The 15,422-nt window shown below is 47.6% G+C and overlaps 1 protein-coding gene across 2 annotated transcripts in view; it reads left to right on the top strand.

Moving 5' to 3' along the window:
• SON (SON DNA and RNA binding protein) overlaps positions 1-10,724 on the top strand; it is a 1,246,872-nt gene extending 1,236,148 nt beyond the window's left edge. The window contains exon 13 of one of the 2 annotated variants that reach the window (XM_069636251.1): positions 9,713-10,724. In XM_069636251.1, coding sequence (XP_069492352.1) covers positions 9,713-9,871 — 159 coding nt within the window. In that variant the 3' untranslated portion in view covers positions 9,872-10,724. The remainder of the gene's footprint in view (positions 1-9,712) is intronic. The other variant, XM_069636250.1, reaches the window with a different exon arrangement.
• Positions 10,725-15,422: the final 4,698 nt, after the last annotated feature.

Here is a 15,422-nt window from a genome sequence, read left to right as displayed (position 1 = left end):
AGTGCTACTGCCGCATTTAAGGGTTACCGCCAGACTCCTGATGAAGCCCTATGTCTAAGGATAATAGGGCCATTTCCCCCTTTTTCTTCCGGGTATGTTCTATTACATAATGCAATCTTCTCAAATTCATAGAGGTGTTCCTGCACCCCACAAAACCACACTGATCCAGATGTATCAAGCATGGAATCACCCTGGATAGCCTGTTTGCCAGAATCTTCTCTAGTGTCTTAACGTCTACATTAATCAGGGAGATTGGTCTATAGGAGTCACAGTAGCATGGGTCTTTTCCCTTTTTCAATAGTATTGTAATGAGTGCCTCCCTCATTGATGCAGCACTGGAGAAAGGGGTGCTCTGAAAATCTAACACTTTTTTCAGATGGGGTACTAATACATCCACGTAAGTGTTTTAAAATTCCACCGGGAAACCATCCATTCCCAGGGATTTCCCCCTCTGCATGGAACGTATGGCCTCCAAAATTTCACCCTCGTCTAAGGGTGCTTCCAACCCCTCATTTTGCTCTCTCGATACTCTTGCCAACCGCACTTCGTTCAGTACATCGTTTGCCTCCTCCTCATATAAACCCTCACTAATATATAGTGCCTGATAAATCTCTCAAAAAGCATTGTTAATCTTCTCCTGTGATGTTATCAAAGTCCCCCTTGAGTCATATCATAACTGTGGAGCTCTTCCTGTAATTCCTGATGCCTCTGCAGCGCCCCAGCTTATTCTTCCCCCGCACGGCTCCCGCTACTTTGCTCGGCTTGTACACGCTGGATGTTCTGCTCTGTCTTTTTTAAGGAATCAGTGAGGGTTCTGCGCATACCCGCACCCCCGCCACCGCCAGCAGTGTGGATATACATACCCCCTCAATGTTGCCTTGAAGGCATCTCACAGCACTCTCATCTTCCATGGACCCCACATTGGTCTAAAAAAAAAAAGAAAACAATTTCCTCCCATTCCGTCTCTTTATAGAGTGCATCCTCCAGTGCCAACTCTCGCATTTGCCACTGTGGTACAGGCTGGTTCCCTCTCCCCCACTTGTATTCTGTGACCAATGGTGCATGATCTGACAATATTCGCCCCAGGTATTGCATGTTCGAAAACCTACCTGCCTTTTCCCTCCCTTCAAGCAAGTAATCTAAGCAGGAGTACATACCGTCTACCAGGGAGTAAAAAGGGTAGCCTTGTTCCTCCCTCTGTGAACCCCACCATAGTTCTACCAGATCTAGGCTCCTAACTACTCCCTACAGGGAATTCAAGGATTTTGATCTTGTCGCTTCCGGTGTCCCTGATCTATCACGGCTGAGTTCCAGCCTTTCAATTAAAATCCCCCCAGATGAATATCCCTAGCCTGTCCTCTACCACCCTCTCCCTCACCAACTTGAAGTACAGCTCAGAGCCTATGTTTGGTGCATAGGAGTTCACCAGGCAGAAGGGGTGTCCCTCCAGTGCCCCTATAAGTATCAGTGTCCTACCCTTTGAGTCCATCCATGTGTTCATTATATGTACCGAGGTGTCTCCCTTCACTCAGACTAGGACTCCTCTAGCGTAAGAGGAATATGAGGACCTAAATACACTGCACCCCATCCCCCACTTGCCATGGTGCCCCGCCAAGTCTGGGCCTATCAAATGCATCTCTTGGAGGAGCGCTATTAGTATTGGATTCCGCTTCAGAAATGCCCCCACTTTGGCCCTCTGTTCGTTGTCCCAGGCCCCGAACATTCCATGTTCCTATCTTAATTGTCATAGTGCCCAGTTCTTGCATTGTCTGTATTTGGCCCGGTCCACCACAGTCCTTCACCTCTCCCATACTTTGTTTGCGATGTGTAACAGCAGAATAAATGCACCGTCTTTGGACCAGCAAACTTGATCAAACTGTAACTCCCCAACTGCACCACATTCTCTCCCTCTCCATCTTCCCTATCCCCTTCCATTACCTCTTACACAAGACTTTCTCAGCCTGCCAAACCTCCTTTTTTGCACCCCTCTACTTCCCACCTTGCTGCTCATCCCCTTCCCCCTGCAACTCTTCCCCAACCAGAACTCCCCATCCCCCACCATCCCTTACATCCTCCCTCTCCCCTCCTCTACTCCCCCGCACCCTCCCCAACCCCCAACTATTCCTGCCGAGAAACCTCCCCATCCTCCACCTGTCAAGTGGGGATGGTGGGTCTCGGCAGTCAGGGTGGGCTCGACGCACCACCATCCGGGCCATGATACTCTATTTGGATTTGCTACTCTTGTTTAGCGGTTATCCCGTCAGAAGATCCCTTGATTGATACAGTCACTTCCAGCTTGTTGACCTCCTGCCTGAAGTCTGGGAAAATCAATATCGCGGCATTGGGAATATTGAAATGACCTGCTCTATGTGCTGCCTGCAGGACTGTGTCTCTATCCCAAATGTTCCATAACTTGGCTACAGTCAACCTGGGTTGCCCCCCTGGCGGTCTGCCTGGTACCCTATGTGCTCTTTCCAATGTAAAAAAGCTTTGGTATGTAGCATATCCAGAAGTAACTTTTCCATGTACAGCTCTACGCTCAGTCCCTCCTCTCCTTCAGGGACCCCCAACAGTCGAATATTATTACGGTGAGATCTGCATTCAGAGTCCTCTGCTTTGGCCTCCAGCACTCTTGTCACAAACCTCCCTACTTGATTTGCTCGAGTTCTATGTGACACACACAAAGGAGTTTGCGAAAGTCATCACAACTGTTTGTTGTCTTCGGACCTGTCGGCAAGGGTAATGCCCTATCAAAGTCTTCCATTGCGAGGTGGCTGTCAGCGTGCATTTCCCACTGCCATCGTATGGCCAACATGCCCCTTCCAGGAAGATCAAGAGCACATTCGGCGAGAGCTGTGGCATCTACTACGGCGTTCCTGCCCCTGATCGACATCTGCAGGGCAGCCACGTGGAGTTCTGTCCATACCTTCACGCGGTTCTACTGCGTCGATAAAGATTCCAGGGAGTAGTGCGGAGTCGGCCAGGCAATGCTTTGCAACCTGTTTGCATGAGGTGAATGTTTCAGAAGTGAGCTTAGTTACTTCTGTTGAGCGGTGCCTCTGCCCGTTTTTGGTTGCATATATGTACTGCTGTATAATCTTATTCAAGAGCATGTGAATCCATGAACGATCCAGTGCTGGAGAAGGAATAAGTTACTTAACTATAACTCCTTTTCTCCAGAATTGCTATCTTTCATGATTCACATGCTCCCTTTTCCCCTTCTCTGGCTCTTTTTGGCTTATACTCCCACAATACGTGTGCTGCCAAATCTGAGGATGGACACAAGGGGAGGAGCTAAGGGAACCTGTCTAATTGACTTTGGGCAGTATGACCCAAAATGACTGTAATAAAGCTTTAAAGTGACAAGCACGGCATGTTTGGAACTGTAAAGAAAAACTGCATTAAATTCCTAGCCTGACGAGGAATATTCAAGAGCATGTGAATCCATGGAAGTTACTAATGCTGGAGAATAGGCGTTACAGGCAAGTAAAGTATTCCTTCCCTACTGTTGAGATTTCTAAAACCTTTTTCATAGTCTACCCTTTGTGTATTAAATCATCTGCAATTAATCAGCTCACATTGTACAGAAAACTGTTATTCTCCAGCATGGTGTCTGGCATGGATTCACCGCCTCATGTATATTCCCCGTTGTCAGGCTGGGACTCCTCGGTAAAAGAAAAAACTGTTTCACTTCCACTTTAAAACTGTATTTCGCCTCTAAATCAATCACTGTCCACTGGGTCATACTGCCCCCATCCAATGACAATCCTCTCCCTAAGCCCTGGCTCTGACAGCCATCTTCAGATTTTTACTGCACGATTCAGTGTTGGGAGTCCTCGAGTTGCTCACCGAGCTATTTGTGGGATTTTTCGAGTTTCGAGAAAAGTTCAATGTTTGTTTCATCGACGGCAACAGGGATCCGTTGTTGTTGAAGTTCTGCGTCCCTCAAGAGCAAAGATTCTAGAAGGTCATCTTGGGCCTACTTCGCGCCCTCCGACCATGACAAAGGAGAACGAGGAGGGAAGGTTCCTCTTCAGGCCCTGCACTAAATGCGGGCTACAGAATGTGTTTGTGGAAGACACACACCTACAATGCCTAAACTGCCTACACCCAGGCCATAAGGAGGTAGCGTGTGAGATATGCCTAGGTTTCCCTAAGAAGACGACGAAAGACAGGCATAGTAGGCAGGCGGCATGGCTTAACTCGAACAACGCCTCTGGCCTGTGCTCCGAGCAGGGTCATGCCTCATCCAGGACTGGCCGTTTCAAGAAGCAGTCTTCTAAATCCTTTGAGGTCGCCCCATCCGTGGGGTCCAAGATAAGGCCAAGATCTGCAAGTCCGAGTCCACTGGGTTTGCCGCTGATGCGTGTCCCATGTTGGATAGTGCGCGATCAGCATCACCTTCCGCCTCCATTGCCAGTCAAACTCCTCTTCAAAAAGGAAGTCATCCACCCCAGCTAAACTGCGTGAGAAATCCATTAAGCCAAGGACAGAGAAAAAGAAGGCCGCTCAGCCCAAGCAGGCTCAACCGGCACAGACAAAGTCCTCGTTGGTGACTTCATCAATGGCTACTACTACCACAGCAGCTATGGGTGCTGATCCTACGAGGGTGGCTCCCTCAGCTCAGAAAGTGTCCCTGCAACCACGGCTCGACACCACTGCAGTGGCCTTGGCAAAGACGGCAAGCTCTCCAGACGGGGTAAAGGTACCGGCCCAGGTTCTGGTTCAGAACCCTCATGGAGGAAGGGGATGAGGACGCCCCAAAACAGTCCTCACAGGTCACCGCTCAAACTATAGAGGTGTTGTCCACGGATGATGAAGATCAAGAGTCTATGCATACGGTCCACGGGGAGGACAAGCCAAGTTTTCCTTCTTTGCCTTCTCAGCCGAGGGACATTTCATTGAACATCCTATCAACTATCCACACCTTGGTGTCAAAGATGCATCTTAGAATGCCACCGGTACCTGTAGTGCCCCAGGCCCACAATAAGCCTCCGTCTAAGAAGAGGAGGTGTCAGCTGTCACCCCCATATGAACCTCCTCCACCGCGCGGGGCCCCTTCCCCCCTCCCAGCAGACACAGGAATGGATACGGCCACAAGCATAGATGAAGGCGAAGACTTCGTCCCAGCAGACAATGAATCAACACATTTGGATGCTCCTCACAAGGTTCCCACACTGGATGAGGTGCGATCCTTACACTGCATAATCTCCAGGGCCTCCGAGTTATTTCTGCTGGTGCCCGAGGAAACCAAGAAGGAGTGCTTCTTGTACCAAAGGCGAGATGCCAAAAGGAAGATGATCGTGGCTGTGCCTTTTCTGGACGATATTTGGGAGGAGGGCCTGGCCCTCATGAAAAATCCTTGCATGACTCAAGCTAAGCGGGATAGGCTGGAGAAGTAGTATAGGGTGGCGGACTCTGCACCCAAGTGCCTGAGGTCGTAACCATCGCCGGATTCAGTAGTGTTGGCAGGCAATGAGGAAACGGTCAGCTAACCCATCCTCATCGTCGCCAGTCCCTCCGGACAGCAAGGGGGAAAAGGATGGATGCCATGAGGAAGAAGGTGATTTACATGGCGGCATCCACAATCGAGGCGGCCAATGTCCTGGCGATCCTAGCCAGGTACGACAGGGAATTGTGCTACAAGCTAGGACTGATCCTGGAGATCCTTCTCGATGATAAGAAGATGGAAGCCCTCACCCTCTTCCAGGAGGGGGAAGAGGCATCCTACCATGCCATCACGGTGGCAGTGGACGTCGCTGACATAGGGTTCCGGCAGATGGGAAACAGTGTTTGCCTTTGTCGGCAGTGATGGATGAAGGTCACTAACTTCCATCAGGAGGCCCAAGCGAACGTACTGGACATACCCTTTGATGGGGAAAATCTGTTTGGGAAGGCTATCGACGAGTCCGTCCAGGCCATCAAGACGGATACAGGCTTGTCCCCTCTGCACTCTCCAGCAGCACTGCTCGTCTTTTTGCTCCTTCAGGGGAAAATCGATCAGGTCATCAAAAGGTTTATCCACGTTTTACAGACAGCGTTCCCAGTCCTCACCTCATGAAGCCTACATAGTCTGCTCCCAGGTCTACTGTAGCGGAGGACAGCGACGCTGGTGCCCGCATAGCAGGACGCTGGTGCCATGCAAGCCTGAACAGGCCAAAACGTCGGGCCCCCACTCGTGCACTGTGGGAAGCCAGCTGACAAGGTACGTCAACGAGTGGAGGAAGATCACCACCGACAGATGGGTGCTGGAAGGTCTCGCCCAGGGGCACACCTTGGAGTTCGAATGCAGGTGTGCTCGTATTCCACTGGTTCCCTGTCAGGAGCAGCACATCCCTCAGCTTCTGGAAGCGGTATGAAAATGGGCGATAGAGCTAGTTCCCCAACGGCTTTGGAACTCCGGAGTCTATTCCAGATCCTTTCTAGTCAGAAAGAAGACACTGGGCTGGAGACGCTTCATGGTCATTTTGCAGCACGTGCTCGGCCAACTGGAGAAAGGGGATTTCTTGACGTTGTTGGACCTGGAAGACACCTATTTCCACGTCCCCATTCAAAGGAAACCTTGGAAATGTCTATGTTCCATGGTGCAGGGCAAGCACTACCAGTTCAAGGCTCTAACATTCAGCTTGACGTCTTCCCCAAGAGTTTTCACAAAATGCCTGCCACCAGTGACGGCCCATCTACTTCTACAGGGAATACACGTATACCGTACCTGGACGATTGGCTGACACGCCTGCTTGCAGGAGCTGGCCGACAAACACACGAAGGCGACCTTCCGACTATTGATGGATCTGGGATTCTCCGTGAACTATCGGAGGTCCTGTTTAATGCCATTGCAGAACGTGCAGTTTCTCGATGCCAGGCTCAACGCCTGGCGTTGCCCTCGGAGGAAAGGCTAGCAACCATTCAAGGAAAGGTGCAACAACTGTCATTGGTGAAGACAGCCACGGTATGGGCCATCAAGTTGTTACTGGGCATGATGTCATCATGCATCTACCTCGTCCGTCTCTGCAGGTTGCAGATGCTACCCCTACAAGAATTCCTGGATGCCCGTTGGATACTAGTGTCTGGATATTTCACGGGCAAGATCCCTCTCAACAGTGAATTCCGATGGGAGATAAAAGTGGTGGGTGGTCCGCTCCCACATCGCCCAAGCCACAGGATTTCAAACCCCCATACCAGGAGACGGTCACCACGGACGCCTCCCTGGAAGGTTGGGGAGCACAAACCGTATGTCTGCACGCCAGAGGCCTGTGGCTGCCGGAGGAGAAGGATCTGCATATCAACATCGTGGAGCTAGGGGCAGTATTCTCGGCCCTCAAGTTATTCCTACCATCTCTGAAAGGCAAGTGGTGAGGATCTTCATGGACAACACCACCACCATGTTCTACATCAGAAAGCAGGGGGGGCAGGCGATTCCTGGTGCTATCCAAGGAACTTTAGGACTTGTGGCACTGGGTCATCAGACAGGACATGTTTCTCGTCCCTCTCCACCTGGCGGGAGTCAAGAACACCATTGCAGACTCCCTCGGCAGGGAACTGCGATCCTGCCATGGGTGGGAGCTTCGTCAGGACCGCCTGTTCGTCGAATGGAGTAGGCCCCAGATTGATCTGTTTGCCACAGCGGCGAACTCCAAATGCCAGACGTTTGCCAGCAGATTCCACCAGCCGAGGAACGTGGGGGATGTGTTGACCTTCCTGTGGGAAGGGATGTTTCTGTACTCATTACCTCTGTTCCTTCTCCTGCTACAAGTCATCAACACAACCACACACAGACAGTGTTGATGCAAGATGATAATCATCGCCCCGGCGTTGCCGAGGCAGATTTGGTATCCTGACCTTCTCAGCCTATCAGTGTTGCCTCCAGTCAAGTTGCTGGTGGTTCCGAATCTGCTCACCAGAGAGGGAGGTGCAATCCTGCATCACGACCTAGGATCGCTGAACCTGAAGGCTTGGCTCCTGCAGCCTTAGTGTTTGGAGTTTATGAGTTTCCAGCGGACTGCAGGGAGGTCCTCGCCAAGGCCGGGGCATTGTCAACTTTGAAGTGCTATGGCCATAGCTGGAAGCATTTTGCACATGGTGCTGGTCGCAGAAGATTACCCCTCTGAGGGTCACTGCTCCTCAGATCCTTCCATACTTGCTGTCCTTGGCAAAAGCTGGACTGGCTCACGCATCCAACAAGGTACATCTGGTGGCCATCTCTAGCTACACCAGGTCCCCGGGGAGGTCCTCGCTGTGGTCCCACAGACTTGTCATGGAGTTTCTCAAAGACCTTTTCCGATCCTTCCCACTGGTGAAGGCTCCTGCCCCGGCATGGGAACTCAACGTGGTTCTGACCAGGCTCATGGGAGCCCCCTTCAAGCCTATGCATCAGGCCCTACTCAAGTTTCTCTCGTGGAAGACAACTTTCCTTGTGGCCATCACCTGTGCCAGACGTGTAGGTGAGATCCAGGCCCTATCCCGCAAGCAACTGTACCTCACTTTCCACAAATCAAGGGTGGTACTGCGTATGCACCCCTCTTTTATGCCGAAGGCTCTGTTGGAATTTCACCTCAACAAGCCTTTGGTGCTGCCTGTTTTCTTCCCAAAACCTTTGTAGCCGTTGGAAGAGGACCTTGCGCTCGCTGGACATTGCTCGTCCCTTGAAGTTCTATGTGGCGCGCACGCAGAGTTTTCAGAAGACTTCACAATTGTTTGTGGACTTTGGTCATGTGAACCATGGGAAAGCCTTATCCAAGGCTTCCATTTCAAGATGGCTCTCTAGCTGCATCATGCACGGCCATCGGTTGGTGAACCGACCGCTGCCGGGCCGTCCAATAGCCCACTCCACCAGAGCGATCGCTGCAACGACGGCGTTCCTGTCTGGTGTGCCCCTGCTAGACATCTGCATGGCTGCTACGTGGATGTCCATGCACACCTTCACAAAGTTCTACTGCGTCAACAGGAATTCCAGGGAGGAGTCCAGAGTCGGCCAAACAGTACTACTCAACCTGTTCGCTTTAGGTGATTCTGTTCCAGAGGTAAGAGTTAATTGCTTCTGTTGAGCCTTGCCACCTCCCGTGGTTGTGTAATGTTGTACTGCTGTGTATTCCTTATTTATGAGCATGTGATTCCATGCCAGACTCCATGGTGGATAAGGTTTAAGTTACTTACCTGTAACTATTGTTCTCCAGCATGGGTCTGGCATGGATTCACATGCAAACCCACCCTCTGACCCCTCTGCGACTCTTCTTGGTCATACTGCCACTTTACGTGCTTACCAAATCTGAAGATGGTTGCCAGGGGTGGGGCTTAGGGAGAGGACTGTCATTGGATGGGGGCAGTTTGACCCAGAGGACAGTGATTGGTTCAGAGGAGGAATATAGTTTTGAAGTTAAACTTTTTTTCTTTTACAGAAGATGCCCAGCCTGACGACTGGGAATATTCATGAGCATGTGAATCCATGCTGGAGAACAGGTTACAGGTAAGTAACTTAAACCTTCTTAATATCAGTGCCTCAAATCTAATCGTTGTCAATTAAAAAAAGCACATTTCAGAATGTTTCTGTATTTTCTAGTTATATACTTGACTTGGAAAAGCACTACTGGAAATGGTATCTTCTGTATCGATTGTGATTTTATCGACACATGCATTTCTATATTCTTAAATTTGTTTTAATGTAAATCAATGGGAAACTACCTGGATTATCCAATGGCTGTTATCTGTTTTGTAGGTGATGGTCAATGGGAAAGAATGCCTGCCTAGCCAAGCCAGCCCAAATAAGAAACACGCTAAAGCTATGGCAGCTACTGCAGCTCTCCAAGCAATGGGGCTTGTACCCAAAGAGAACATGGAAAATGCCACTGCCTTCGCATCTGCCACAGAGAGCTAGATGCGCCTATTGTGTTACTAAACATTGCCAACAATTTCATGTTTCCTACCACCGTGAGAAACCTTCTCAATGTTTACACCCCCAAAACAGAAGACTTTCTCATCATCATACCGGTTTTTGGTATGCTTTGTTTACATTATTGCCATTCGTATTACGGAAGAGACTGAAGCGATGCGTATTCCTAGTCTAGCCTTCATTTTAAATGGTCATTATTAATGTAATGTTTTGTCTTCAGTGTTGGTTTTTAAGTTGTTATTTTGGGTCATCTTTTTTTACTGCCACTTATATTATGATGTACTCCCCTTTGTCTCATCCAAAGTGTCCATCCATCCCTGTTAAGACAACTGCTCATGCAACTTCCTTGCTCACGTTGTCAAGCGCAATAGCCAACCCTATTCCATGAATAGTCGGGCGGACACTACCGGACAGTTCTATGTCCTGTAGCTTTATTGAAGAGAGCGGACTGCCAAGATTCAGCAAGAAAACGAAGGCTGTGGCAATGAATGTGCCACCTGCCTTTTATACAGATTGGCCATGGAATGACACATTCACTGAATGTTGTCCACAGTTTGGAATTTGGCAGTGGCACGCACCAAAAGTCTTTACTTTCTGGTAAAGCCCACACATCTTCATCTTATCCCCCATCTGGGATATTTTCACAATGAACAGTGTTCAGACGTTACCTGTTTTCTGCATGCTCCTCCCTGCTTGTCGCAATTTGTATGTGCTGTCTTATTTTTGTTAACCTTTGTACAAATGTAATTATGTTTCTGTGAAAAAAACAAATCTACGAATGCCAGTGCAGTGACTTGTAACTCAATTTACAGGTCACCAAATAAGTTAATAAAAGAAAAATACACCAGAAATAATGTCACCACAAAACATTCTTTTAGGCTGTTTGTATTTGCCAAATACATTCTTTTTTTTTATAAAGATCGCTTTTGTACATAATACTTACCGGTGGTTTGCTAGAATTGCTTTTTTGGTTTGAAATGCTCTCTAATGACCAACTTTCCAAAAACATAACTGTGCCACTGTATTTTGATTTTCTTTACCTTACGGAGCTGGAGGAGATTTTCACCTGGTCACACCATGTTACTGTCACCCAAACGATGTTCCTTGATAGAAGACTACTTGCATTTCACAGGTTAACATGCCCCATGCCTGGTACCTTGACAAGGTGTCTTTTTTTATTCACTTGAGTTTTTGTGAAGGGCTTCCTTCATACAGAGTCGCTTGGGAAAATAAAGGAGAAGGAAAGGTAGAAGGGGCTGCAGGTAAAATGCAAGACAAGATGGAGACACTTAGGTTGCATGGAAGATTCTCCAAACCAACTGCAAAAATATGTCTAGTAAGTATACTGTCAGCTAATGAACCTGACAACCCATCCCTACTTCAAACAATTTTGTGATAATCGGCGAATCACTATCCCCCTGTGTTTTATTTGGAGTCAAGTTAATCTCAATATTAAACTCTGCAGAAAAACAAATTGCACTAAAATGATGTATCTATTAAAGGATTTTAAGCTCAAGGGCTCCATTACAGAAGATCTGGTCTAGTTCTCAGTGACTAGGCTCGTGATCTTAAGTGATTATTTGGGCACATCTCTTTATCCACATGCCTCAGATTGTCAATGTGTGTAATGTAATATGTGAAAAAACCTGTATGGCATGCTTTCCAGTAAGATGCCAAATACATGTTCCCACTCTCCATTGCATTACATGGTTTGTGCAATCTGGTCTTACCCAGACCACAAAAAGCACATCTATCTAGCTGTCTGTACATCTGTATCTCTCTGTCCAGCGCTTTCATTGTCACCCATCACAGCAATGGTCTACCTCCTTATTCCCTTCAAAGCCCCATCTCCTGCTCCTGTCTCTCTGCATCCATGCTTCAGCTGTCATCACAGACCCAGATGGCAGTTCATGAACACCGACAACCAAGGAGGTACTCCAGCACCAGGTGAGCGGAGATGTCAAAGAAAGGAAAAGTGCTTATTTTGATCCGTGACTGTGCATGCTTGTACGTGTCATTTGAAGTGTTAGTAGTTTTGCTCACAGAGGGCATCAGGCTGTTGCCATTTGAATCCAGAGGTTGCCAGACACAGACCTCCAACTGGAGGTAGAGTGATGTATGTAAAGGCTTTGTAATATATGTAATTCGGGGTTGATCCCTCCCCAGAAGGCATAGTCTGACCTGAAGTGCTGACTCACACCTCTTCTGCATGAAACAATGAATGGCAGATGGGTTTTGGAATCATCATTGAAGTGCAGCTTTGAACTCTGGGCACAGTAATCACAGGGTCCATAAATGGGCAAAAGTGTGTGTCTTAAACAACACTGAAGCGCGATGGATGAAAAACCTTTGATTTAATCATAACGACTGTCATTTGTTGTGGACAAGCTTCCCCTGACACATGAAGTTTCTTTTATGTCTGAAGCCCTTGGTGTCTGGCAGTTTGCAGCAGGCCCCCATTGGAGGCACCGGGCAGATTTCTGGGGCATATAACCCCAACCTGAATGCCTTTTTATTTGCTCAGCAGTCAAACGATTACGACAGGTGCACTCGGCACAGCACCCATGCATATATGAGAGACCTCAGACTGCTCTGAGTCAGTCCCTGCATACTAAGAAGGGAGAAGTGGAGGCTGCCTGTACGTATATCCTGGGGGGGGCTCTCTCAATCCAATAATCCATGTCACCCAAAACCCCTAACACTGCACTGAAATGAAGTACGTACCCAGGAAGACTGCTGCACTTTCCTGCCATTACCTTAATACTTGTTGCACAATGTATCTTTCAGAGATGGAGAAATGCGGTGTGAAATATCCGATGACACTCAAATTTATATCCGTTTTCCTTGGGACAGATCCTCTCAAACACATGGTCATCACTCTAGATCAGTTTCAATACTGGATGAATGCGAACATGCTCTCCCCTACACAAATCCAAAACCAAATTTGTTACAATTGGATCACAGGTGGTTCTGTCTTCACTCAGCTACGTATGAGAGTACCCAATCATTAGGGGAAAAAACATCCTCAATGCCCGGAAAGAAAAAAGCCTCTGAAATAATTCCAGACTCACGTTCTTTTGTTCCCCATATCAATGTGACAGTTCACTTTGAAACTACTTTGTAATATAAAACCAATTTTCTCTCTTCAATCTTTGAATATTGATTCAGGCTCTCATCACCCCAAAACCTGATTACTGTAATTCCTTTCCCCAAGGAGCCAAAACATCTTCCATCAAGAAACTCCAGATCCGTTAAAACTCTGTATCCAGACTGAATCTCCTACACCAATCATTTTGATCACCTCAAGCCTATTTTACATTCTGGCTACTTGCTCCCCATCAAAGAGCGATGTGCATTTAAATCATTGTTCTCACCCACAATTCTGTAGATGGCAATGCTCAGGTGAAGTCTAACTTAATATCTCCACACATATCTAACACAACTTTAATGTCTTCAAAAAAAATCCTACTGCCCTTTCCCCCACAGCCATGTGGAAATCTGTCACAATGGGAGGTGGAAGATTTGCCAACCTACTGTCCCTTTTCTGGAACTCCCTCACTTTCACCTATGAGAGATCGCCACCCATTATCATTTTTGATGCAACTTGAAAACATAGCTGTTTGTGCAATCCTACAGGCACTGTCAGGCTTTATTGGGATACTTTTGTTCCCTCTACATTTTCAAACTAAAATAAATTGGGCGCATCTTGCAAAGATCATTTGGAGGATTGAGGGGTATGTCGGAGGTTCCTTTAATATTATTTACCTACAAAAATGCCATATGATATGGACAAATGACGTGTGCATTTGAGCATAAAGTTTGTAAACCATGTAGCCCAGAGAAAAAGAGCCATTTATTTTTCATCTGGGGAGTGTCCTGTGAAACTGGTGCTGACGTCCATTCCCACTTGTGGTGTCTGCAGCCACATGAAAGATTCTCAGACTGCAGATGGATGTCCAGAGCAGACATGTCAAGAGTAAAAGCGCTTGGAAAAATGAACATGTATAGGCTCAAAGTATGAAATCTTATGCTAATGACAAGGTTTAATTTAGAAGATAGGGCATTACAGAATAAAAACCTCCTAATAATTCCATGCAGATTAAGAAGAGTTGAACGCATGTAGCAATTTTTGTGCAAATATAATTTAATAGAAAAAATCTTCCTGCAATTGTTTCCCGTGGACAAAGAAGTGGTTCTCCATAAAAATGTTTAAGTTAAGAAAAGAAGTAGTGATCTACAAAAGGCATATGACAGGCCTTTGGGATGCTAATTTCAATGGTTGAAGATGTGTAATTCTGGAAGAGGACAAAGTAAATGAGTAACCTCTGTTTTTTATCTTTTCTTTGGATCATCATCATAGGATAATGTGAACCAATCAAGAAACTAACAACTTATGTTGCAACTTGTAATGCCTTCTCAGCCACATTTCCTTCAGATAGTAGAAACCACTGGGAACATATACAAATATTAAGTGCATGATTGTTAGATGGTGTTCTAGTGCCTCACTTATTCAAATAGCGACACTGATTTTGTTATAGGTATGCTTGTTATGCGCGAAAAGTAAGTGACTGAGCACATCAGTTATAGGTTAGTCAGTCAGTCAGTCATTCGGTCCCTGTCCGTCAGTTCTCAACTGACTGAATGCCTGATTGGATGTGTTTCGAGAGGGGTTGGAGACGGCAGGTTCCTGAGGGCTTGCGGAACATTGGATGCTGTGGTACACCAGAGTGTTGGGCCCTAACCCGATCTCACTGTAAGAACAGAGATTGGGAAGAGCTCAAATGAAATTCTAAGACAGTTTTCATTGCAGCCAAACTAGGTGTCATGGTGCATGCTCCCAAACCCCTGAAACTGATGAGCCCATCCCAGACATTGGCACCCTTAAGGGCTCATCATGTCATGCCGCCGTCTTTTGGTGGTCGCTGGCGGCTATGGAAGGCTTGGCGTTGGCGGCGCCATTACAATGTCCCGTGTTTTTCTTTCACTTCCTGGTTTGACGGTCTAGTCTTTTCCCTTGTTTTCTCCTTTCCGTATTTAGCCACGCTCTTCTCTGGGCTCTGTGCGTTGCAACTTTGTTTCCTTTCGCTTTGTTACCGTGCTACTCCTTACCTTTGCTCCGTACCTGTTGTTCTGCTTTTCCTCGTGCAGGTTTTCCCTCCGTGCTAGCTCCTCCTCTCTTCTCCTTCTCTGTTTCCCCGTCCTTACGGTTCCCGCACCGTATTGGGTTTCTCCCCTCCTTGCTGCCTTTTTTCTCGGACCGTTTCCCTGGTCCCTGTCGGTGCTTCCATTACAGTCCTATTGCGGTGCCTGCTTTTTCTCTGGTCCTTTGCACTGCTCCGTGCTCATTACCAGCTTTGCTGCAAGTCCGGACGTCTCTGGTCCTCAGCTGCATTGTGGAACTTGTACCTCCATCTCCGAGGTTACCTGCTGCACCTGCTCGTCTTACCTGCAAGTCCGGACGTCATTTGTCATCGCGTCCTGAACGGAATCAGTTTCAGCAACATCCGTAGAGAGGTTTTTTTTAAGCGGCTGCTTT

The sequence above is a fragment of the Ambystoma mexicanum genome, chromosome 7p (assembly GCF_040938575.1).
Source record: "Ambystoma mexicanum isolate Mex_15411 chromosome 7p, UKY_AmexF1_1, whole genome shotgun sequence".
Lineage (NCBI taxonomy): Eukaryota > Metazoa > Chordata > Amphibia > Caudata > Ambystomatidae > Ambystoma > Ambystoma mexicanum.
The sequence above is the reverse complement of the archived record's forward strand: the minus strand, read 5'-3'. Positions and strand labels throughout refer to the sequence as shown.